We start from the raw sequence: 24,399 nt of genomic DNA, 5'->3' as shown, positions 1-24,399 counted from the left end.
AGTATTTTTCCATGTTGGAATACCAATTCTGACCTTAGAAATGGACAGGTTATTTAATTAGGAAAATAATCACAAAAATAATTAATTTTGTGGTTTTGAAATATAAAGATGGGTAAAAATCAGAATAGCAAATACACTGCTATTAAGGACATGCAGTGCAACTCAAGGTGGTTTTACTTTGGTTATCAAAAGTTTTTGGAAATTAGTATAATACCAAAGGAATTTAGGGTTTCAAAACCTCACATGATCAAGCATACAAGCATACAATGTCAATAATGGCACTCACAACATTAGTTTTGAAAAAGTTTTTAACAAGCTCAGAATTTTACAACACAAACAAGTGATAGCAAAAACAGGGTGTGACATGTATGTTTTCGATATATTTGTCTTCTATGGCCAAGATTGATTGGTAGATCTTGAGAGGGAGTGATGCATAGTAGTTGGTTGAATCTTACGGTGATTTCTATATCCAAGTGACAGAATGGGGACAAGACATATATCACATTGTTGCATGATACTTCCATTTTGCATTATGTTTTCCTATTGAAATTTATTATGTTTTGAATGATTATTTCATTTTATGATGAAATCCTAATGCCTTTTATTTCTTATTTTACAATATTTATATAAAGAGGGAAATTACCGGTATCTGGAATTCTGTATCGGAAAGGGCCATAAAAGAGGTGGATATTTTATGGAACTCCAAATGACCTGAAAATTGACAGAGAATTATTTTAGAATACATAAAAATTATTGGCAAAAAATATATTGGAGGGGGACCCACGAGGTGGCCACAAGCCTGGGGGCACACCCTAGCCCCCAAGGCGCGCCCCTCGAGCTTGTCCCCCTGGCAGCCCTCCAGATCCCATATTATCCTATATGATGTCATTTTCCTAGAAAACAATTCATAAGATTACTTTTAGGACAAAAGTGCCGCCATCTCGAGGCCAACCTGGGCAGGAGCAGTTTTGCTCTCTGACAGAACGATTCCATCGGGGAAAGTTCCCTCCGGGACGGGGAAATAGAAGCCATCATCATCACCAATGCTTCCTCCATCGTGGGAGGACCAATCTTCATCAACATATTCACCAGCACCATCTCATCTCAACCCCTAGTTCATATCTTGTATTCAATCTATGTCTCAAAATCTCAGATTGGTACATGTGGGTTGCTATTAGTGTTGATTACTCCTTGTAGATGATGCTATTTGATTTACTTGGTGAGAGATCATATGTTCAGATCCTTAATCATACTCATTACACCTCTGATCTTGAATATGGTGATGATTTGTGAGTATTTACTTTCGTTCTTGAGGACATGGGATAAGTCTTGTTATAAGTAATCACATGATGTTTGGTATTCGTTTGATATTTTGATGATGTGTATGTTGCTCTTCCTTTAGTGGTGTCATGTGAATGTCGACTACATGAAACTTCACCATTTTGCGCATAAGGGAAAACACTGGGGAGTAATAAGTAGATGATGGGTTGCGGGAGTGACAGAAGCTTAAACTATAGTTTATGCATTATTTCGTAAGGGGCTCATTTGGATTCATATGTTTCATGCTATGATTATATTTATCTTAGTTCTTCTTTCATAGTTTCGGATGTTTGTGAGAGGGGTAACCATAAGAGGGTTGTTTGTTCAAGTAAGAACATCACCCTAGCATCGGTCCACCCTCATATCAAATTATGAAAGTACCAAACGTGAATCAACTAAACATGATGAACATGACTAGACAAAAACTCCCATGTGTCCTTGAGAGCACTTTTCTTCATATAAAAGAACTCTAAGGCTTGTCCCTTGCTACAAAAAGGATAGGAACATCTTGCTGCACCTTTATTACATTTGTTATTTGTTACTCATTACAAATTACACCAGTACAAAACTTTCTGTTACCGCTACTCTCAGTGCTTGCAGGAATTATCTTGCTGAAGACCACTTGTCATTTGCTTCTGCTCCTCATTGGGTTCGACACTCTTACTTATCAAAAGGACTAAAATTTATCCCCTATACTTGTGGGTCATCATTGCCAACAAGGAGAAAACGATGGGGTTTATCTTATTACTATGTTTCTTCCTGTCTACGTTATGACGTCTTGCTTAAAGTGTTACTCTATTTCTTTGAACTTAATATTTTGAGATGTGTGATGGAAAGTGGTCTTGGGGTGGAGTAATAGTAGTAGTTGTAGTTATATTGATGGTCTGCTTGTCACGGATGTAATGCCTATATGAGATTATACCATGAATGGTCATAGTCATACTCGTTGTTATTCTTGTCAATTTCCCAACTGTAATTTGTTACCATGCCATTCACCTTATTTCCGCAAGGGATACCTCTAGTGATCCTATGCCCCTCATGTCCATTCCACCATTAATACAAGCTTCAATAAAAGTGCTCTTTTACTTGTGTTGTACCACTATCTATCTATTTGCTCTTAATTTTGTAACTAGCAAGACAAGGGGCTTGACAACTCTCTTGCCAAGCTGGGTGCAAGTATTATTGTTGTCTATATGGAGGCACTGTTGATCTTTCTAGCTTGGTGATTCATACTGGTTCGATTAAACTTTGGTTCTCAATTGAGAGAAATACTTTGCTTCTGTGCTATATATGCTTCCTCCTTGGGGAAAACCCAATAACTCCTATGTGAGTTGCAAAGGAATATCTGGCACTCTTGCTGGGGAATCATCTTCTATCAAGTTTAGGTACCTACACACAAGCTTTTTAATTACTTGTTTTATTTCTTGCCTACTTACATTTGCTAGCCATTTTTTTACCAAAAATACCTTGTTACTATTTCTGCTTGCCTTGTTATCATATCTAATCCTGAAAATACCAAGCTATGTGATTTATCTAGTACTCATAATAATGATTTTTATGAGTACTCCTATTGCACCTCCTACCACTTGTGTGGTGTCTTAGGAGATTAAAAGTGCTTTACTAAATCTTGTTATGAAAAAACAATTTTTTGGAAATTATACTGGTGAAGCCTCCGAGCTGGAGTTGTCCTTTGGCGGAGTGGCTGAGCGACGATGAGCGGTCGGTGCCATTGGCGATTAGTGTAGACGCAAACTAGACAAGCTACAGGGAGGGAGGGCATGAAGGCAATGCGGAGTCGCCGAACATGAGAGTTTATATAGTAGCCCGACAAGCATTGAGGATTTGGGGATTTTGCTGAGCTCGACGAGAAGTTAGAGCTGTGGCATGGTTTTGTGCACGGGGACATGCACGGTTGTGCGCGGGAACGGGCTCATCGAGCCAACGCATGGCCAAAAGCGGTGCCGAAGCATGCATTGGAATCCTTGGGTGGCAAGGCGGGGTGATGCACAGGTAGACGGATCATAATAATAAAACGTTTGTGCTATTAGTACAGGCAAACAACACTTCCCAACGTAGCGTTGGTAAAGATTTCATCCATCTCTGACAATTGTTTGGTAGCAACCGTCTGCCCACAACACACAGCTTCAACACACAGCTTGTCAGTATGAATCGTTTGGGTTAATATTAGTCTTCCCACAAAATTCTGATGAATGAACTATTTGTCGGGTATCACACACACCTTGTTATGGTAACTCGTTTGTGTTATAGCTTTATCAACACAAACATTTGTGTGAGTGAACTATATGCCGTACTTCGCACACATATGTATTTTGTGAACCATTTGTGTTATCTTGTCTAATCGCAAACAGTTCATGAGCACCAACTGTATGCCTTGCATCACACACGATAGTCTAATCTCAAACGTGCCCGATGGACCAGTCATTGCACACAATTTTCTTTATTGGCGACGGAGCTATAACTATACCATTTGTGATGGCTCGATCGCACACAGTTTGGGCGAAAGGTCTCTGATTGATGTGTCGTCCTTGGACCTTCCTGCATTACCGTCATCTTTGTGTTTCTCCACTAGTATCCACACTTCATTCCTCTCGAAGTTATGTAGCTCTTCGTGCATGGCATTCACCCAATCCGGGTCTTCAAGGGCTTCTTCAACCTTCATAGGATCAATGCTAGAGATAAATGAGTAATGCTCACAAAAGTTTGCTAAACGAGTTTTAGAGCGAGTGATTCTCTCGTTTCTTATGTCACCAAGAATTTGCTCTATGGTATGACTCTTGTCCACACTCTTTCTTGAACTCGTGGTAGCTTTTGCTTGTTAGAAAGAGGAGCTTCCTCCTCATCTTCTTCTCCTTCGTTGTTGTTGAAGGTGTAATTCCCTTGAGGAGGTGGTGAAGGAGGTTGAGGTGGATCATCTTGATGCACTTATTCTTCCTCTTCATCTTGGCGTGTTCCCCTTGTGGATGACTCCATGTCTTTGCATGGTTGTCCTAGAGGCGAAGTAGGATCTTCCACTTGTGTTGATGAAGTACTTTTCTTCACCTCCATGGGACGAATCTTGCTGATGGACAAGTCTTGAATGGCTTCCGAAGGTTCCTTATCTCCTACATCATTTGGCAATTGTTTGACTTCCAAACCATTAGTCTCATCAAACTTCACATCTACCATATCTTCAACTTTTTGTGAAGTCGTTGTAGACACGGTAAGTGTGAGAGTTTGATCTGTGACTGAAAGGATCGATACAGTTGACTAGACGGGGGGTGAACATGCAACTAACAAAATTTAAGCTTTTCTTTAAAAAAATTAGGTTTAGCAACAAATAGTTTGTCTAGATATGCAACTACGTGAGCAACCTAGATGATGCTAACAACAACAATAAGAAGAAAAGAGTAAATACGAGTAAAGGTAAGAAATAACCACAAGTGGAATCAATGAAGACGAGGATGTGTTCCCGAAGTTCCTTCCCTTTGAAGGGAAGTACGTCTCCGTTGGAGGGGTGTGGAGGCACAATGCTCCCCAAGATGCCCCGAAGGCCACCACATTATCCTCATGCCCTCACACAATGCGAGGTGCTATGATTCCACTAAGTGGTGCCCTTGAAGGTGGCAACATGACCTTTACAACAAGGTTGTGGCTCTCTCCACAACTTAATTGGAGGCTCCCAACAAGACCACGGAGCTTCACCACAATGGAATGTGGCTCCGAGGTGACCTCTTCCGTCTAGGGTGCTCAAACACCCAAGAGTAACAAAATCCACACAAGAACTTGGGGGAATCAATTTTCCATTGGTGGAAGTGTAGATCTAGGTCTCCTCCTTCAATCCCTAGCAAGACAACAAGTTTGACTGGCTAGGGAGAGAGATCGGGCAAGAAAGCTTCAGTGCATCAATGGTGGAGAGAGAGATGGAAGAGATAAGGGGGAGGCAAAAGAACCGCCCTTATATAGGTCCCCCAGATTTCTAACTGTTATAGCAATGTTGCATAGGGCGGTACAACCAGTCGCCAGGCCGGTACATCCGGTGTTCCTATATAGGCGGAACAATCAGTCAACCACCGCCCTACAACCGGGCCAAAATAGGAAGTTGGCCGAGAGGTGTCACCAGCCATGGCCGTTGGGCGTGGCTAAGTCCCAAGCGGTTCAACCGCTTGGAATACCGGTAGTACCGGCTATAATTAATATAGTGGTAAAACCGGACCACCACCACCTAACAACTGCAGTGAAACAGAACCGTGACCGGTTGTGGACCGGTGGAGGGCCAGTACAACCGCCCAGTAGCTGAGCGGTACAACCACCCATAGCAGTGGTACAACCGGTAAGTTTAGAAAAACTGGGGTTCCTCTCTCTCAATGATGCGATGGAACATGATGGGTGCAACAGTGTGTGAGAAGAATTGATTCACCCATGGACTTCCAATGTGGATTCCCTCTTAATAGTATGGGATCCCTATGACCAAAGAGAATAAACACGTAGGTAACATGTCTTTGATCTCTTTCGTTTGGAGGAATGCCTAACCGTCTTGTGTCTTAACAAATGATACCTGCATAATTGACACTCGATTCGATAACATAGTGAGTTGTCATCATCACCAAAACACTTAAGCAGGAGAATGCCCTTACAATCTCCCCCTTTTTGGTGGATGATGACAACAACACGATTTGTATCCATGATCTCTAAAGTATAAGCGGAGCTCCCCCTCGCTGAGTGCCCCAGATGAGACAGAGCCAGGATTTGAGCTCCCCCTTGGTGTTAGAGACCATCCACAGGCTACATACATAAATTTAAAATTAAGGAGCATATGTACGAGATAACGAGTAGAGCTTGAAATGTTACGAGAATAAATAAACATAGTCTCCATAAAAACGCAAATAGTCTCCACACGATATATTCAAGACCAACTCGCAAGCAAATAAGAGTTCAACTTGAAAAACAACCCAAAAAATACGACGAAATGACTACAAAGCCCCCCATGCAAATCCTGTCATGATATAGCTCTCTCCCCCTTTGGCATCAGGACACCAAAAAGGAAAAGAGCGATGCTAGTGCCCCGGTGCTTCAGTAAAGCTCATAAGATCCGTCAGATTCCTCGAAATCACCACTAGCAGACTCATCATCACCATCACCATCATCGTTAGCAGACTCATCCGTAGCAGAAGTAGCAGAGGAGGTAGTAGGCCGACCCGAGACATCATCATCTATCCAAGAACTATGACCATAGACTCACTTCTCCTCAAGGGTGATGGACTTCTCGGAACCACTAACAGCCTCAAGCTTGAGAGCCCTCATAATCTGGATTTGTCTGCGCCGAGCAAGCTTCTCGTTGACATGGGATTCATAAAGCTTCTGTTGAACATGAGCTCGGAGGCAGAAGGTCTTCTTCAACTTATATGAGAGCTCGGAGGCAGAAGGTCACTGGAAGTAGCAAAGACATCCTTAGGTGCGTCATCAGGGAAGCGAGGAGCAGCATGCTTCTTCTTCCATAGTTGCTTGACCTCATGCCCAGTGAGATTCTCAGGAGAAGAGAGAGGCTCGCCAGGCCTCCGAACTGCCCACATAGAGTTGAGGAAGCACATAATGAACAGAGCATACTTGGGGACCAATTTGTAGTAAACTGTGGAGCAGAGCTCCTCCCATAACCATTTTGAACCATCAAATGTGGCCCTAGTGCCAGCCATCTCCTTGATAGCAACAAGCATATCAACAAAGTAACCATGAATCTCATCTTGATTGCCCACCTTGGGTAGGAGAACATTCCATAAAACACGGTACAGAATATCATATACCGGCAGCGGGTCCTTAGAGGAGCCAGCAATCCCACTCCCGGGAATATATAAGGGAGCAAGCTTCACCTTATCCATCGGATGGGGCCGATCATGATGATGAATGCCGCCATTCCCATCGAGACCGGTATCATCATACCCAAGAGCATTGTACAAAGCACGCCACGGGACCTCGAAAAGCTCATCACGACACATGAAGGTAAGGGTGCGAGCGTTATCAGTGCCAAAGTGAACCGTGGCATAGAACTGGTGAATGAGCTGCACATCAAAGGGACAATGAGTGTCATGAGCTTGAGCAAGTCAAATTCGTCACACAGAGTATAAGCCTCTCCAAAGTAGTCCATGTTATTCTTCTAGTGTTCAATGTCAATAGTCCATTGCTTGGCAAAATTGTTTTTGTGATAGTCATAGAGCTCATGCACAATGCGCATCTAGAGTGCATTCTGGAACGGGGGGGGCGGGTCCAGGAGGGAACAACGGGAACCACATATGGATTTTGAAAGCGAACCTGCTCCCAATCAGCTTGCTTCCATTTGTGCACTAGTTTGGCAGATTTCTGCTTGGCGGCCAAGGCTTTGGAACGGCGAGAGGGATTGGTAGGTATCACCACTTCCTCGTGCTCAGAGTCATCCATGAGCCCACACCTGCGAGCATGCTTCTTGGTGTTCTTCCGAGGAGCAGAGAGAGAACCAAAGCCTTCTGCAGACACATACCAGAAAAACACACAAAGAGAAACCCAGAAAAGATAAGAGGATTGTACGCAAAAACAAGAATATATTAGGTATGCAAGGTAACACAAAGAAGCAGTGACATTGGAACCAGGCAGAACAGTTGTACCGGTCATAGGAGTGGTTGTACCGCAGGACGGTTATACCGCCAATTCATACGGTTGTACCGCTATTTGAGGGAGACCGGTACATCTGGAACTGAGACCGATGCCAGTGATTCTAGGTACTACAACATAACTAATAGGAATCATATATAGGATCTCCTCCTAGCAATAGTTTTTCCAAAAAAACACAGGATCATAGCAATGCCCTACGAAAAAATAGATCCAAGGAAGAGGATCCAAAAGCAAGAAGGAGGAAGGGCATTACCGGCATCCATTAGAGGAGACCAGGGAAGGGAGGGCCTCCACGGAGAGAATTCGAGGGAAGGCACCAGATCCGGAGCGCTGGAGGCACTCCGGTGTGGTGGAGACGGCAACAAGCGACGAGGGCACCGAGGGGAGAAGTTGGGCACAAAGGGGAAACTGAGTACCCCTTTGGCCTGGCCCTCCCTTTTAAGCGCCTCTTGCCGCACCGGTCGTACCGCTCCTATAGGTTGAGTACATCCTGGGGATTAGCGGTAGAACCGCCCATTCTCACCGGTTGTACCGATGGGGGGCAACAGGGAATTAGCAGTTGTACCGCTTTGAGCTGCCGGTTTTACCGCCCTGCCTTAGGCTCCGCCACTAGAAAACAATGCGCACATTGGAAAGGAAAGGGTTTGAGGGGTGAGGAGGGCTTGGGAAAGAGAGCACGAACAGGAATATGGTGGGGAAGTACGAAGGTGATCAAGAAGAGCCACACAATAAAAGTACACACCTTGAAGGATTCCACACCTAAAAACTTTTAAGAAAGGCAAAAAGATGGAACAATAAGAAACACCAAGGGCAAAGACCTCACTAAGAGGGGGCGATGGCCGAGGCCACCTATATTTGAATGAACTGGTATGGCACCGTAAAGATTTTAACCTTGTGCCCATGACCAAAACTCGTCTTTGTGACACAAGTACCATCCCAAAATGGCGAATGTGAAAGATTTGATTGTTTTATGCATAATAGGAGGGATAGTTCATTGAGAGAACTAGACTCCCCCTAAATTCATGCCTACATCTAAACAAAATATAATGATGAGGGTGGTCGGGTGTGCCAGATTTCAATGTACATTTCTCAAATCAATAATATTTAGCTCATGCCTTAACTCGCAAAATATTGCTTCATTCAAAGGCTTCGTGAAGATATCTCCAAGCTGTTCATTAGTGTTGAGGTAAATGAGGACAATCTCCCCATGCTTGTTATGCTCCCGGATGAAGTGGTGACGAATACTGATGTGCTTTGTCTTGCAGTGTTGAAACGGGTTGTTGGAGATTGAGATGGCACTAATATTATCACAATAAAGAGTCACTTTGTCATAGGAGACACCATAATCCTTTAAAGTTTGCCTCATCCAAAGCAACTGAGCATAACAACTTGCAGCAACCACATATTCAGCCTCGGTGGACGAGAGAGAAACACAATTTTGTTTCTTAGAAGACCAACTTTCCAGAGAGCGGCCAATGAATTGGCAACCTCCGGAAGTCGACTTCCTATCTACACGGTCTCCTGCCCAATACGAGTCCGACTATCCTGCGAGATCAAATGACGCACCTTTGGGATACCATAAGCCAAAGTTTGGGGTATGAGCCAAATATGGAAAGATTCACGTGAACGCCACATAGTGACTTTCTTTAGGTGCGGATTGAAATCGTGCACAAATTCCCACACTCAACATAATATACGGTCTAGATGCACAAAGGTAAAGCAGAGATCTGATCATAGAGCGGTATACCTTTTGATCCAGAGCTTTACCATTGGGATCGAGATCAAGATGGCAGTTGAGAGGCATTGGAGTGTTGGCCTTGACAGGTTTGAGATCATCCATCTTGAACCTTTTGAGCATGTCTTGAGTGTAGTTTGCTTGATTGATGAAGGTTCCTTGACTTTGTTGCTTGACTTCGAATCCAAGGAAAAACTTCAACTCTCCCATCATAGACATCTCAAACTCATAGTCGATACCCTCGACTTGGGAGTAGCCTTTTGCTACCAATCTTGCCTTGTTCCGAGTGACGACACCGTTCACATCTTTCTTATTCTTAAAGATCCACTTTGTCCCAATGACATTGTGGTTCTCCTTGGGTCTTGGCACTAGTCGCCACACTTTGTTGCGCTCGAAGTTGTTGAGTTCTTCATGCATGGCTTCAACCCAGTCCATGTCTTCAAGAGCCCGGTGTACCTTTAGTGGTTCAATGCAAGAAACAAATGCATGATGGGCACTAAAGTTTGATAATTGATGACGAGTAGTTACCCCTCTCTGTAAGTTGTCGTAGACATTCTCCATCACATGATAAATATTCTTGAATGTTTTGGCATTCTTGGGAGCGCGTCTTTCTTGAATCTCCTCACGGGTAAGCTGAGAAGCCTCTATGCGACCTTTGCCTCCTTTTTGAGTTTGCCCCAGATCTTGAGCTTGATTGTTTTCATGTGCTTGCTCTTGATCTTGAGCATTCTTAGAGGGATGAGCAGGATCAAGGACATCATTTGGTGCAGGACCATCTTGAGGTTGATCTTCTCATTGATCAGGATTACACGGATGAGGGCCTTCAAAGCAATCTTCGGAAGCATGTGGGTCTTGCATCGGTGATGGTTCCACATGAGTGGAGCATTTTCCGTCTCCTTCAGTCATAAGGGGTTCCTCAACGGGCAGGAAGTATCCCACGCCCATTCTTCTTATGGCTTGGGGAGGAATTTCATCATCTACATCACAAAGACTACTTTGCTCCACTTAGGAGCCATTATTCTCATCAAACTCCATGTTACATGTCTCCTCAATGAGTCTAGAGGACTTGTTGAGGACACGGTAGGCACGAGAGTTTGAAGCATAACCAACAAATATGCCCTCTTGAGCTCTAGTTTCAAATTTGGACATACGAGCACCTTTCTTAAGAATGAAACACTTACAGCCACACCCAGAAGTACTTGAGGTTGGGCTTGTTGCCGGTAATAATTTCATATGGAGTCTTGTTCAAGCCTTTGCGAAGGTAGAGCCGATTGGATGCATGACATGAAGTGGTGATGGCTTCGGCCCAAAAGTTATACGGGGATTTAAACTCCACCATCACGGTTCTTGCCGCATCCATCAACGTCCGGTTCTTCCTTTCCGCCACACCATTTTGTTGAGGAGTGTAAGGAGCAGAGTATTGATGCTTGATTCCTTCATCACTCGAAAATTCATTTAGGGTGTAGTTCTTGAACTCGATGCCATTGTCACTTCTGGTCATTAATATCTTTGCATTGTGTTGGCGTTGAGCTTCATTAGCAAAGTCGATGATGCTTTGTTGAGTCTCACTCTTTCTCTTGAAAAAGTATAACCAGGTATATCTTGAGTAATTATCCACCATCACCAAGCAATACTTTCTTCCCCTAAGACTATCATAGGATGGAGTACTGAAGAGATCCATGTGGAGGAGATCCAAGGTCCTTTTTGAGTAGATGATAGTCATGGGGCGGTGAGCTGTCTCATGGATCTTTCCTTCAATACATGCACTACAAGCATGATATCTGGCAGAACTCACATTTGTTAGTCCGAGAACATGATCTCCTTTGAGGGGACTTTGCAAAGATCTCATATTGACATGGGCTAGTCGACGATGCCAAAGCCATCCCACATCAACTTTAGCCATTAGGCAAGTTGCGGTCTGTGTGGGTTGCTCCGAAAAGTTAACCACATAGAGACCGTTGTCGACATGCCCAACAAAGGCTACTTAAGAGTCTGACTCCACAAAAGGGCCACCGAGTCAATGCCAAAGAAAGTATAAAATCCCATAAGTGCAAGTTGATGAACGTAAACTAAATTGTATGCAAGGGTCTCAATAAGCATAAAATTTTCAATGGTAAGTTCCAGAGAAATTACCACCTTGCCGAGACCTAATACCTTTGAAATCACGTCATCACCAAAGGAGAGTTGGGTGGCAATGGATGGCCCGGGATGAACGTCCACCACCAAGTCCTTGCTCCCGGTCATATGATTTGTTGCTCCACTATCAAGCAACCATGACACCCCACCAGAAGCAAACTCCTGCATAAGATCAATGCTTGGATTTAGGTACCCATTCTTTAATGGGTCCTCTTATGTTAGTAACAAGGGTCTTAGGAACCCCAATAGACCATGCAATGAACTCATCATAAGGGCCAACAAATTTGGCAAAAACATTTCCATCATTCGCACGACACAACACATAGGAGGGGTTAAAGTCGCTGGCTGTGTTGGGTAGAGAGGTATTGCCCTTCACGGGATTACCACCCTTAGCTTGGTTCTTTTTCTTCCCATGAGCATCCTCCCCAGATTTAACAAAGGTTTCCATAAGCTGGGGATGTTGCTTGGTCTTATTCTTCTTGTTATTCTTCTTGGAGTTGGGCGCAAACCCAACTCCTTCCTTTGCAACCACGTCCTTTTGATTGCTCAGAAGGTCATTAATATTCTTTTCTCCTTGGATGCATGTCACAAGGCCTTTATCAAGCTGCTCTCTTAATTTGGAGTTCTCCTCCACAAGATGTGAATGCTCACAATAGGGGTTAGTAGCATGGACATTATCAACTAAAACAAACGGAGAGCAAGTGGCTATTTCCTTAGTAAGTTTTACTTGGAGTTGAGCATGAGACTCTTTTAAAGAGACATGAGCACTCTTCAAGGCCTTGTGAGCGTTGTCAAGTGTTGCAAGATCTTTCTTGAGTCTAACATGATCAAGCCCAAGTGCACTCTTTTCTGATTGAAGAACACTAGTAAGAACAAGAGCATGATCAAGATCTTTCTTTAATTTAGCAAGGTCATCGTTAGATGACTCCTCAAGAATTAAATGAAGTCCTTGCTCCTTTTCAAGAGCAATGGAAAGATCCACAATCTCATCGGCATAGTCATGACTATGACCTTGTAGGGTAGATATGGTATCTTCATGGGATTCAATAATGTAATTGCCCTGACCAAGTTGTTCCAAGAGAGCAACAACATGCTTCTTGGATTTACCCTTGAGATTTCTCATGAATTTATCAAAGGAGTTTTCCTCCTCCTCTACCTCTTCCTTTTCATCTCCGCTAACCATGGTCGCGGAAATGGTAGCTTTGATGTTGGAATTTTGAGCGTTAAATGTTACGTTGTCGGATGCCTTGGCCATCATACACTTGGCAATGCGGTTCTCGTTGGGGTCCTTGAAGAGAGACACCTTGCTTGGAGAAGAAGATGCAATGTCCACTGTGGCCATTACCATTGTTTCACCACTTGTCTCATCGTCACCATCCTCATCGGAGAGGTACTCTTCTTGTGCCACCAACCCCTTAGGGGGCATCTTCTTGGGGAAATTGTTCTTGTTTGGGAAAGAATTGGTCTTGTCTTTGCGAATGAGCTTGCCACCATTGTCTTCCCTCTACTCATAGGGACAATCTTCCACAAAGTGACTCACATTGCCACAATTGTAGCAAGTTCTCACGCGTTGCTTTCCCTTAGACCCATTTGAGTTGTTCTCGGAGAAGTTAGGCCTTGAGTTTTTCTTGCCCCAAAACTGCCTTGATGCAAGAGCCATATGCTCATGGTAAGCATACTTGGTGTCTTCAGAACAAGCTTCTTCTTTGTCTTCCTCATCTTCCTATAAAGAGGACTTGACCTTCAAAGCAAGGTTGGGAGAGTCTTTTCTTGACCGTTGAACTCGGTCTAGAGCATTGTCAGCGGTTTTCTTCAAAATGTTCATGGCAATAAACTCATCCAACACATCACTTGAGGACAAGGAATGAAAGTGTGGCCTTTGACAGATGACGGAGGACATGGACTTGTTGAAAGGCATGGTGGCCTTGAGAAACTTGCGCTTAATCCATGTGTCATCCACATCTCTTGATCTTGAAGACCAACAAAAAGAGTTGTAACTCTTCGATATAGCTCACGAGGGTCCTCATCCTCGATCATAGCAAATTCATATGCCTCATCGAGAACCACTTTGTAGTTGGACCGCTGAATGCTAGAGATTCCCTTGTACATGGATATGATGTTCTCCCAACAATCTTTGGCACGAGTGAAGGTACACAAGTGAGGAAGGTCTTCAATAGGTACAACTTCTTGAAGAATGAACAAGGCGGAGGGGTTGAGCTAATTGTCAGCCTCTTCTCTCGGCGTGAGATTTCTTGGATCATGTGGGTACTATCCCTGCTCAATGATTCTCCAAAGTTGTGTTGAGCTCTGGTTCAAATGAGACTTGATACGAAAAACCGAGTTAACAAAATGATTCTTAACAAGCTTTGGTGGAGGACCTCGATAAATAATATGCGGTGGGTGAATCGGTCCTCCATAGACCATGGGAGGAGGAACAAAGGTAAAGGCATTAGCCCCACTTCTTCCTTGAGGCGTTTTATCCCTTTCACTACTAGCATTTCCCTTTTCGGAATTGCCTCCCGAATCCGAAGATGTGGGATTCGCCACCAACAATGGGTCGGTAGACGACTTGTAAACATCAAGGAAATCCTTAAGCATGTTTTTGACTTCGATAGCCATAGATGATTTAAATGTGGACATGAACTCATTCAATTCCTCTCGGGTGACCGAGTTTGCAGCAGCTCCCTCGGGCACCTCATCAACCCGTTCCCCGTCGTCAGCCATACTCTTTGGGTGGTAAAACCCTTGATAAAGAAACCTAGCTCTGATACCAATTGAAAGGATCGATATGGTTGACTAGAGGGGGGTGAATAGGAAACTAACAAATTTTAAGCTTTTCTTTAAACAATTTAGGTTTAGCAACAAATAGGTTGTCTAGATATGCAACTAGGTGAGCAACCTATATGATTCTATCAACAACAATAATAAGCAAGGAGTAAATACGAGTAAAGGTAAGAAATAACCACAAGTGGAACCGATGAAGACGAGGATATGTTTCCGAAGTTCCTTCCCTTTGAAGGAAAGTACGTCTCCGTTGGAGCGGTGTGGAGGCACAATGTTCCCCAAGATGCCACTAAGGCCACCGTATTCTCCTCACGTCCTCACACAATGCGAGGTGTCGTGATTCCACTAAGTGGTGCCCTTGAAGGTGGCAACCGAACCTTTACAACAAGGTTGGGGCTCTCTCCACAACTTAATTGGAGGCTCCCAACAAGACCAGAGAGCTTCACCACAATGGAATGTAGCTCCGAGGTGACCTCTTCCGGCTAGGGTGCTCAAACACCCAAGAGTAACAAAATCCACACAAGAACTTGGGGGAATCAATTTTCCTTTGGTGGAAGTGTAGATCTAGGTCTCCTCCTTCAATCCCTAGCAAGACAACTATTTTGACTGGCTAGGGAGAGAGATCGGGTAATAAAGCTTCAGTTCATCAATGGTGGAGAGAGAGAGGGAAGAGATAAGGGAGAGGAAGAAGAACCCCCCCTATATAGGCCCCCCAGATTTCTAGCCATTACACCAATTTTGCACAGGGCGGTACAACCGGTCGTCGGGCCGGTACAACCGGTGTTCCTATATTAGCGGAACAACCGGTCAACCACCGCCCTACAGCTGGGCCAAAATAGGAAGTTGGCCCAGAGGTGTCACCAGCCATGGCCGCTGGGGTGGCTAAGTCCCAAGCGGTACAACCGCTTGGAACACCAGTATTACCGGCTATAATTAATATAGCAGTACAATCGGACCACCACCGCCCAACAACTGCAGTGAAACAGAACTGTGTCGGTTGTGGACCGGTGCAGGGCCGGTACAACCGTCGTGTAGCTGAGCGGTACAACCGCCCATAACAGCGGTACAACTGGTCAGTTTAGAAAAACTGGGGTTCCTCTCTCTAAGTTATGCGATGGAACACGATGGGTGCAGCAGTGTGTGAGAAGAATTGATTCACCCATAGACTTCCAATGTGGATTCCCTCTTAACAATACGGGATCCCTATGACCAAAGAGAATAAACACGTAGGGAACACGCCTTTGATCTTTTCCGTTTGGAAGGAATGCCTAACCGTCTTGTGTCTTAACAAATGATACCTGCATACTTGACACCCGATTAGATAACATAGTGAGTTGTCATCATCACCAAAACACGTAAGTAGGAGAATGCCCTTATAGTAACCAAGTAGGAAACCTTCATGATATTTAGGAGAAAATTTAGAATGATGATGCTTATGAAGAATGTAGAACTTTGAGCCAAATACCCGAAAGTGTCCAACTTGGGGTTTGTTACCGGTGAGTAGCTCGTATGCAGTTTTACCAAGAAGCTTGTGTAGGTAGAGTCGGTTTGTTGCATGACAAGTTGTTTCCACGGCTTCCGCCCAAAATTGTCTTGGAGTTTTGTACTCACCGAGCATCGTTCTAGCCATCCCTATGAGAGTCCAGTTCTTCCTCTCAAGAACTTCATTTTGTTGAGGCGTGTACATAGCCGAGGATTCATGTGAGATTCCTTATCCGTCAAGAAAGGTACCCACATTAGTGTTCTTGAACTCCGATCCGTTATCGCTTCAAAATTTCTTGATCTTCACTTCAAATAGATTTTGGGCCTTTCGAGCAAAGTTCTTGAAGATCTTTTGTACCTTCGACTTGTCATCAACAAAGAATACCCACATAAATCTGAAAAAATCATCAACTATAACTACACCAAAAGAATTTCCGCCGAGGCTCTTGTAAGCATTGGGACCAAAGTGATCCATATGAAGCAACTCGAGTGGTCTCCTATTAGTCATGATGTTCTTAGTGGGATGACTCCCCCCCCCCAACTTGTTTTCCAGCTTTACAAGCACTACAAAGTCTATCTTTGTCAAAGATAACATCTTTAACGCCAAGTATATGATCACCTTTGATCAGCTTGTCTCAGTTACGCATACCAACATGTCCTAGCTTTATATGCCATAGCCAACCTTTAGAAAATTTTGTAATAAGACAAGTAAAAGGTTGGGCTCTCTTGGTGAAATCGACAATCTATAGATCACCTCTATGAAAACCGGTAAAGACCATGCTATTATTGTCTTGACGAAACACTTGGTTGTCTACTTTAGTAAATAACACACTGAAACCAAAATTGGTTAGTCTAGATTTGGAAAGAATATTGTGGTTAATAGATTCGACAAGCATGGCATTTTGAATAGAACTATCATGAGATATGGCCACCTTACCAAGACCAAGTACCTTACCTTTGGAGTTGTCTCCGAAGGTCACATACATGCGCGGTCCATGGTTTGGTTTGATCTCATGAAACATGTCTCTATCTCCGATCATGTGATCGGTGCATCCACTATAGATAATCCACTCTTTTCCTCCGGACATGTAGTCTTTGAAATTTTTGATAAGACTTATATTCTTCATTGTCTTCTCGCATTCAGTGTCAAACTTCTCATCTTCATCATAGTAGCCATGTTCCATATTGTCATCATCAAATGGAATATCCTCGTCACAAAAATCAAGAGAGCCGTAATAATCATGACCATGATAATGCTCAAGATTATGAATACGAATGGCTTCAACAATAATGTTATTGATGGTTATGGCATCTCCTTTAGCACACATGCGGTCACGAAGTTCAAACAAGTATTTATCAAAGTTAGGGTCACTAGGCTTCATTTTGTGAAAAGGAAATAGTTTTATGGAGAAGGACACCAAGATTTTTCAAAGAGTAGTTTGGATACCTATTTCCAAATCTTTCCACAAAGTATAGGCACACTCAATTTTTTTCATTTGATCAAAAATGATTCGTGGTAATCCTGTAATGATGAGATTGAAAGTTCTAGGATTACGAAGCATATTAGTTTATCACTCGTGTGAAGGATGTAAGGGATCAATGGGAGGCACATAGGGACTATCAACATACTTGCTCAAACGGAATTCATCAAATAGATCAAGCATTTTGTGTTTCAATTGACTATAGTACTCCCCATTGAGAATATGCACTCTACAACTAAGTATCCCAGACTTGGCACATACATCTTCCTCTAATGGTGATAAAACCAAAGAAATGGAGACCAAAGCTCCCATACCAATCGTGGGATCGAGAAGAGGCGTCTATAGGGGGGCGTGAATAGACTACTTGACCAAATAAAAACCTAAACTTTTCCCAATTTTATTGGCTGGCAAGTTTTAGAAATTCTAGCAAGTCTAGCACAACCTAGACAAGCAAGTCTATGAGTATAGAAGCGGAAAATAAAGACATGCACACGTAAGTAAGGAGTAGAGATAGGAAGGTCAAACGCAAAGAAGACAATGATTTTTGGCGTGGTCTCGGTAGGTGGTGCAATCGTACGTCCACGAAGATGGAGACTTCAACCCACGGAGGGTAACGGTTGTGCGCGTCCACGGAGGGCTCCAGCCACAAGGGGTCCACGAAGAAGAAACCTTGTCTATTCCACCACGACTTACTCCATGAACGACTAGCCTCACTCGGGGTAGATCTTCACGAAGTAGGCGGTCTCCTTGCCCTTATAAACTTCTTGGTTCAATTCCACATGATTTGGAGGCTCCCAAGCGATACCTAACCAATCTGGAAGACACCACTCTCCAAAAGGTAATAGATGTGCTATGGATAATGAACTCCTTGCTCCAGTGCTTCAAAAGATAGTATCCTCAAGACCCAATCACTCTCTCATACAATTTGGCTTGGTAGAAGATATTCATTGGATGGAAAGCAACTTGGGGAGGCTAGAAATCGAGTTTCATATGGTTGGAGTGGAAAATCTTGATCTCAACACATGAGTATGTGGTTCTCTTTTAGAAAATGAATGGTGGAATATTTGCTTGTTCTGAGTGCTCTCTCTGCGAGTGAGAGGGAGGTGCAGGGGTATATATAGTCAACTCCAAAAATCCAACCATTACAACATTATTGCCCAACTCGATAGAATCGAAGTAAAAACACGGTTGCACCGACTAGTACAAAATGTTCTAACTTTTGGCTTTTCAGTGAGACCGGTACAAAGCATCTCGGTGAGACCGATTCAGTTGGCCTGGGCAGTTCCAAGGAATGGACACCAACAAGGTGGTCACTGTTTTCGGTTGTACGACCTGTACCGAAGCGAATCTCAGTTGTACCGATTTTCTAGGGTTTGGCTTTGGGTTCTGTTTAAGGAAAACTCGGTGTGGCCGATATGGAAATGTTGGTGGCACCGATTCTGACTTTAGGGTTTTGAACAGAATATTTTGTGCGAGAAATGTTGATGGTTTTGGTGGCTAATCTCTAAGTACTTTGAGCAACCAGATCATCACATATACTTCATCCATTTTTAATAGTAATGGCTTTTCTATGGACTTAAATGTTATTTCTCACATAAATATGAAATGTAGAGTTTTGAAGCTTCAAGCTTTGCCAATCCTCTTCTTCTTTTCCTTCTTGGGGATCCTCCTCACAATTCCCAACCACCGCAACTTTTTGGACTCAATTTGAAATAAACTAGATAAAACTATTAGTTCAAAAGATAATGTATGTTGTGAGGAATTATCAAAACTCTAGGGGAACATATGTGCTTTCAAAACCCTATCAGGTTAGTGCCAATGCACCCTACCCACATTCCTTCCCCGAGGAAGAAGTCGACCAATCAGCCGACGAAGAGGTGATGAAGGTCGACGTACCATACAAAGGAGGCAACACATCATCCAACTGTCGCGTTGGAGCGACATGACGATCACACATGCCCCTCCCAAACGATGCAGATGGTAGCGGGTCGGCATCCGACGACGAGGTCATGACGTCGTCGCTCCACATGTCGCCGTCACAAGCGTGGTTGCTCGCCTCATGGGCGATGGAGAACACCACCTCGAGAGCGGCGATGGAGGAGAGAGCAAGGGGTAGAGCTGGTGTGGTCTAGCGGGCTAGCTAGCGAGGCCCGGCCAGGTGGGGGAGGGGTACTTTTAGTTGTGTCCACTTTGCAAAAAAATATATTTAAATCTCTGTGTATCCAATCTGTTTTGGCTGCGTGTCTCGATCAACGTTACTATGTCCACTTGACTAGCGCCATTTATAAACAAATACGTAGCCAAAATTGTATCAGGACCGTATGTGAACCCTAAGACAAGTTCAGTGACCGTATTTTGAAGTAGAGGAAGCAAGCTGCTGAGTTTGAGCGCAAGTCCCCGTGCCGATAAGGCCATGTAAAGTCTGCTCGGGGGCGTGTGGAAGCCAAGGCACCCACAAGGCACGCAATATGTGGTTGTCGGAGCCGGTTTGCTGCGCATCAACCAATCACCGGCCGCCTCTTCTCCACTTCCCGCAGGGACATATAACCCGTGCCTCATCTGCAAGCCTGTGGTGGACACAGGCAGTGCTAGCTCGCTCGCTCGATCGTCCTCTCCGCCCTGTAGCAGCCAGCCACCATGGCCTCCACCGCGCTCTCCACCGCCTCCAACCCCACCCAGGTAACCAGCAATTCATTCCTTGTTCCTGCTGCGGTCTCATCTCTCCGTCTTCTCTTCTCGGTGGATTCCTGTTCCTTTTTGTTCTTGTTGTGCCGTAGTTTGGGTGTGCGAGAGTTGCTGAGAACATGTTGGTGCACAGCTCTGCCGAACCCGTGCGAGCTCGCTATGCAAGCCCGTCAAGGGCCTGGGCTTCGGCCGGGAGCGCATCCCGAGGAACATCACATGCATGGCCGGCAGCATCTCCGCGGACCGCGTCCCGGACATGAGCAAGAGGGAGCTGATGAACCTCCTGCTGCTGGGCGCCATCTCGCTCCCCACCTTCGGCATGCTCGTCCCCTACGGCTCCTTCCTCGTCCCGGCCGGCTCCGGGAGCAACGCCGGAGGGGTCGCCGCCAAGGACAAGCTCGGCAACGACATCCTCGTCGAGGATTGGCTCAAGACGCACGGCCCCAACGACCGCACGCTCGCCCAGGGGCTCAAGGTACCTTCAGATTCAAACGGCCATTCTGAAGCCTTCAGACTTCAGAGATAGTATATGCAGCTGCTGGATCACCCCAAGCCCAGACCCAGAGTAAGTTGCTGAAATCGTGTGGATGTCGTTGCAGGGTGATCCTACCTACCTTGTGGTGGAGTCCGACAAGACCCTCGCCACCTACGGGATCAACGCCGTCTGCACGCATCTTGGCTGCGTCGTGCCTTGGAACGCCGCCGAGAACAAGTTCCTCTGCCCTTGCCATGGATCCCAGTACAACAACCAGGGCAAGGTTGTCCGTGGACCTGCACCTCTGGTAAGAAAACAAAGACCTTCCAACTGAACCTTTCTGAAGAATCCATTGCTTTGCTTACTGAACCCAACTAAGCTGACCTGATCTGCATTGCTCTTCTGAAACAGTCGCTGGCCCTCGTTCACGCCGACGTCGACGACGGCAAGGTCGTCTTCGTGCCATGGGTGGAGACCGACTTCAGGACCGGCGAGAACCCGTGGTGGAAATAAGCGACACAAGCTCCGGCAGCAAAGCTCACTCGTGTGATATGTTAAGCCTCCTGCCAGTCCTAAGAACGCTGCTATAAGAGTACTCCTGCTATAAATGCACCTGTTTCTTGTATCCAGTTATATGTATACAGTCTATGAAAGAAGAGAAACCTTTTCATTGCATATAAGTAGTAGTTGTATCATATTTTGAGGACTCAGAATCTGGTACGACGTAGACACTTTTTCCATAGCTGATCAAACCTGAAACACATCTCCTGAATTTAGACACCCCAATATTTGTTGTTGGAGAGAATTAGTCTAGTTCTCCCAACAACAAATATGTAGGAACAAAGGAAGTAGTAGTAATAGTTAAAGAGCTAGGATGGCATATCTGCAGCATTTGTTTCAAAAGGGCAATGCAGAGTCGATCTGTTCTGGAAACGATACGAGCCACTGTCTCTAGAGGCTATTCTCTCAAGTAGGAGTATCTGGCATAGCTTCTCTGTTCAGAAACGACACTTTCCTCTTGAATCAAGTCAACAATGGAACTTTAATTCGTTCTCCCTAGTCCTACTCGAAGAGAGAAGCCAATATGCCATTCTAAGTACAGAATCATCCAGGATTGGTAATGCCAGGAAAATAGCTGCTGAGGATAAACATCAATCAAGTATAAAAACGAAGAAATGAAACAATATGGGTATCAAAAGCAAGCAATCCAAATTTGTGGCATATAATAAGGAGAAAGCTAGAATGGATTCAGTAAATTAAGCTTCCAGCAAAACAAATACGCAAACATTGGCATCAAAGCTAGAGTAGATATATAGGACACTCATGGACCATGATACATCCAGCATCAAGCATATGAATACAAAATGCAGAAACATTGTGTTTCGCAGATAAAAAAAATCTTCTAGTAGAATATATATGAATCCAGTCCCACATTACAGTAACTTGCTATTACTAATAACACCAAATGTACTCATCACATAATAACAATCCAAGAATCTATTTCAGTCGACGAAAAATGTGATATCCATGACCCATCCATCCTCCACCTCCCTCATCTATACAGCTACCAACAGTAACCAGCAGAAACAGTGAACATTTACCACGGCAATGCAAAAATCTTGGCTCGGATATAAGCGATCATCAGAAGAACTAACCATCTCCAGGAATAGCCCATGCGATCATCAGAATCTACCACGGCCATGACTCTTCCTCCCCTTGCGCCTAGGGAGAGTGAGACTCACCTTCCGGCGGCTTCCCCTCCACCGAGTAGACTTCCGTGGCGGGTGGCGGCGCGTACATCACCTGACGGAATGGCGGCATGGGCCGCGGGACGCCGTAGACGGCACCAGCGCCCCCAGACGCGTAGAGATCTCCCGGGGCTTGGTTTCTCCCCCCACCGACAATGTGGTAAACCGGCCCAGGCATGTAGCCGCCGTGCCCAGCCGGGTCGAGGTAGTGGACGGGGCGCACAGGCACGTAGTACACCGGCTGCGCCATGTACGGTGGCGGCGGGGCCGGCCACGGGGCGCTCTCCGCGACGTATGGGGCCAGAGGAGCGCCCAGCACGGGAGCCGGCGCGTCGTCGTCGTCGCCTTGCGCCATCTCCGCGTCAGACTTGGGCTGCGCACCCGCGCCGGGGCTGGGCTCCTCGGAGGTAGTGTCGAAGCCGAAGAGGTAGTCCGGGACCTCCGAGACGACCGACGAGGCCTCGGATCGGCCGCGCTCGATCGAACCGGGCGGTGGGGCGTTGAGCTGGTCCACGAACCACTGGTCGGAGGAGGCGTCGCCGACACCGGAGAGCACGGAGCCGAACGCGCCCGCGGAGGAGTGATCTGGTGAGGCGGCGAAGAGGAAGAGGCGCAGGCGGGGCGGCTTGACGGCGGTGGCGGCGAGGCTGTGGACGCGGTCGAGCTCCTCCATGAGGTTGTCGACGTCGTCGTCGGAGGAGACGGAGATGAGCGCGTCGAGGTCGTCGTGCGGGAGCTTGTACCTGAGCGCCGGAGTGGGGTCGCCGGGAACGAAGAGCGCGGGGGCGAGCTTGGCGAGCGCGGCGAAGAGGACGGCGTGGGAGGTGGTGCGCGGGACGGAGACGATGCGGGTCTCGCCGCCGACGTAGCGGAGCTGGTGGTCGCCCGGGCGCGGCAGGATGCGGCCGCCGAAGCTGCACATGAGGCGCACGTACGGGGCCCCGTGCGCCTGCGCCTGCGCCCGCGGAGGAGGCGGGTGGTGGCCTCCGTTGCCGTTGCCGTTGCCGTTGCCGTTGCTGCTGCCGGTGCTGCCGGCCCCGGCGCGGGGGGTGGAGGTGGCCGAGGGGGCGTCGTGGTGGTGCGACGCGGATGACGTCATGGGCGCCGGCCGGCGGCGTGGGCGGAGGCCGGAGGGCGATGACAGGGCGGGGGTGGAGGCAGGCTGTCTGCCGCCGCAGGAGGTGTTAATTGCGAGGGGGCATTGGGATTTGGGAGGAGAGAGATGTGGGTGGGGAGGAGAGCAGGGGCGGATTTTCTAGTTGGATCGTAGGTCGGGCGAAGCTGGGCCCATTTGCTAGCTGTGATCCAAAACCCGAGCACTAGTAATTCCTTTCCCGTCCTACTGCTACTACTACTGCATTTTGAATTTTTGAATTTTCAAGCTATGGTAAATGGTGATTCTCATTGCCAGTGGGAAAACCGCGCTTACAACTTTCCTATGGCGCTTTTCTCCAACGCGTGCGAATGCGATGTGTAGGTGTAGGGGCGCATCTTTGGGTTCCTGATGGATGATCCAAGAGCCCAGACCCGGACCCGGTAAGGGACAAAATAATTGATCCGAGAGACATTCCGTCACCTGATCTTGCACAAAGCCCTAGGGAAACGACAGGCCTGGTAGGAGTGCTCCGTTCTTATAATAGAGCTGAGTCAGCCGGTTATAAAGAATAAACTAATATATTTTTATTTAGTTAGAGGAAAGAGAAAAAGAGAGAGAAGGTAAGCTGACTCTTAGCTAAGAGTCAGCTCTAGCACGTGATTCTAGACATTTTATGAATATGAAAGGTGAACCATACAATAAATAAGTAGTATACTTTTGCAATGAACTATTGTACATATTGACTACAAGGTAAGCTATAAATGACCTGACACGCCAGCAGCTATTGTACTTGCTCTCACGGATCTCGACATGGACGC

General features: G+C 45.7%; 2 protein-coding genes across 2 annotated transcripts; one reads left to right on the top strand and one right to left on the bottom strand.

Moving 5' to 3' along the window:
- Window positions 1-20,090: 20,090 nt before the first annotated feature.
- LOC123425725 (cytochrome b6-f complex iron-sulfur subunit, chloroplastic) lies at window positions 20,091-21,412 on the top strand. The gene is made up of 4 exons (XM_045109434.1): window positions 20,091-20,256; window positions 20,396-20,737; window positions 20,862-21,044; window positions 21,149-21,412. The coding sequence occupies exons 1-4, from the start codon at window positions 20,215-20,217 to the stop codon at window positions 21,248-21,250; spliced, it is 669 nt and encodes a 222-aa protein (XP_044965369.1). The 5' UTR covers window positions 20,091-20,214; the 3' UTR covers window positions 21,251-21,412.
- A 612-nt stretch (window positions 21,413-22,024) lies between these two features.
- Window positions 22,025-23,731, bottom strand: LOC123425724. Its single transcript, XM_045109433.1, has one exon. It carries the CDS (start codon window positions 23,582-23,584, stop codon window positions 22,460-22,462), a length of 1,125 nt encoding a protein of 374 aa, XP_044965368.1. The 5' UTR covers window positions 23,585-23,731; the 3' UTR covers window positions 22,025-22,459.
- Window positions 23,732-24,399: the final 668 nt, after the last annotated feature.

This window comes from Hordeum vulgare, chromosome 2H (genome assembly GCF_904849725.1).
Source record: "Hordeum vulgare subsp. vulgare chromosome 2H, MorexV3_pseudomolecules_assembly, whole genome shotgun sequence".
Lineage (NCBI taxonomy): Eukaryota > Viridiplantae > Streptophyta > Magnoliopsida > Poales > Poaceae > Hordeum > Hordeum vulgare.
This window is presented reverse-complemented; position numbering and strand designations above follow the sequence as displayed.

Excerpts from the sequence above, each read along its gene's own strand:
- LOC123425724 (XM_045109433.1), bottom strand. The coding sequence starts at position 23,584 with ATGACGTCATCCGCGTCGCACCACCACGACGCCCCCTCGGCCACCTCC.
- LOC123425725 (XM_045109434.1), top strand. The coding sequence starts at position 20,215 with ATGGCCTCCACCGCGCTCTCCACCGCCTCCAACCCCACCCAG. Across the intron at positions 20,738-20,861 it reads CGCTCGCCCAGGGGCTCAAG|GGTGATCCTACCTACCTTGT; the intron begins GTACCTTCAGAT and ends ATGTCGTTGCAG. Across the intron at positions 21,045-21,148 it reads TCCGTGGACCTGCACCTCTG|TCGCTGGCCCTCGTTCACGC; the intron begins GTAAGAAAACAA and ends CTTCTGAAACAG.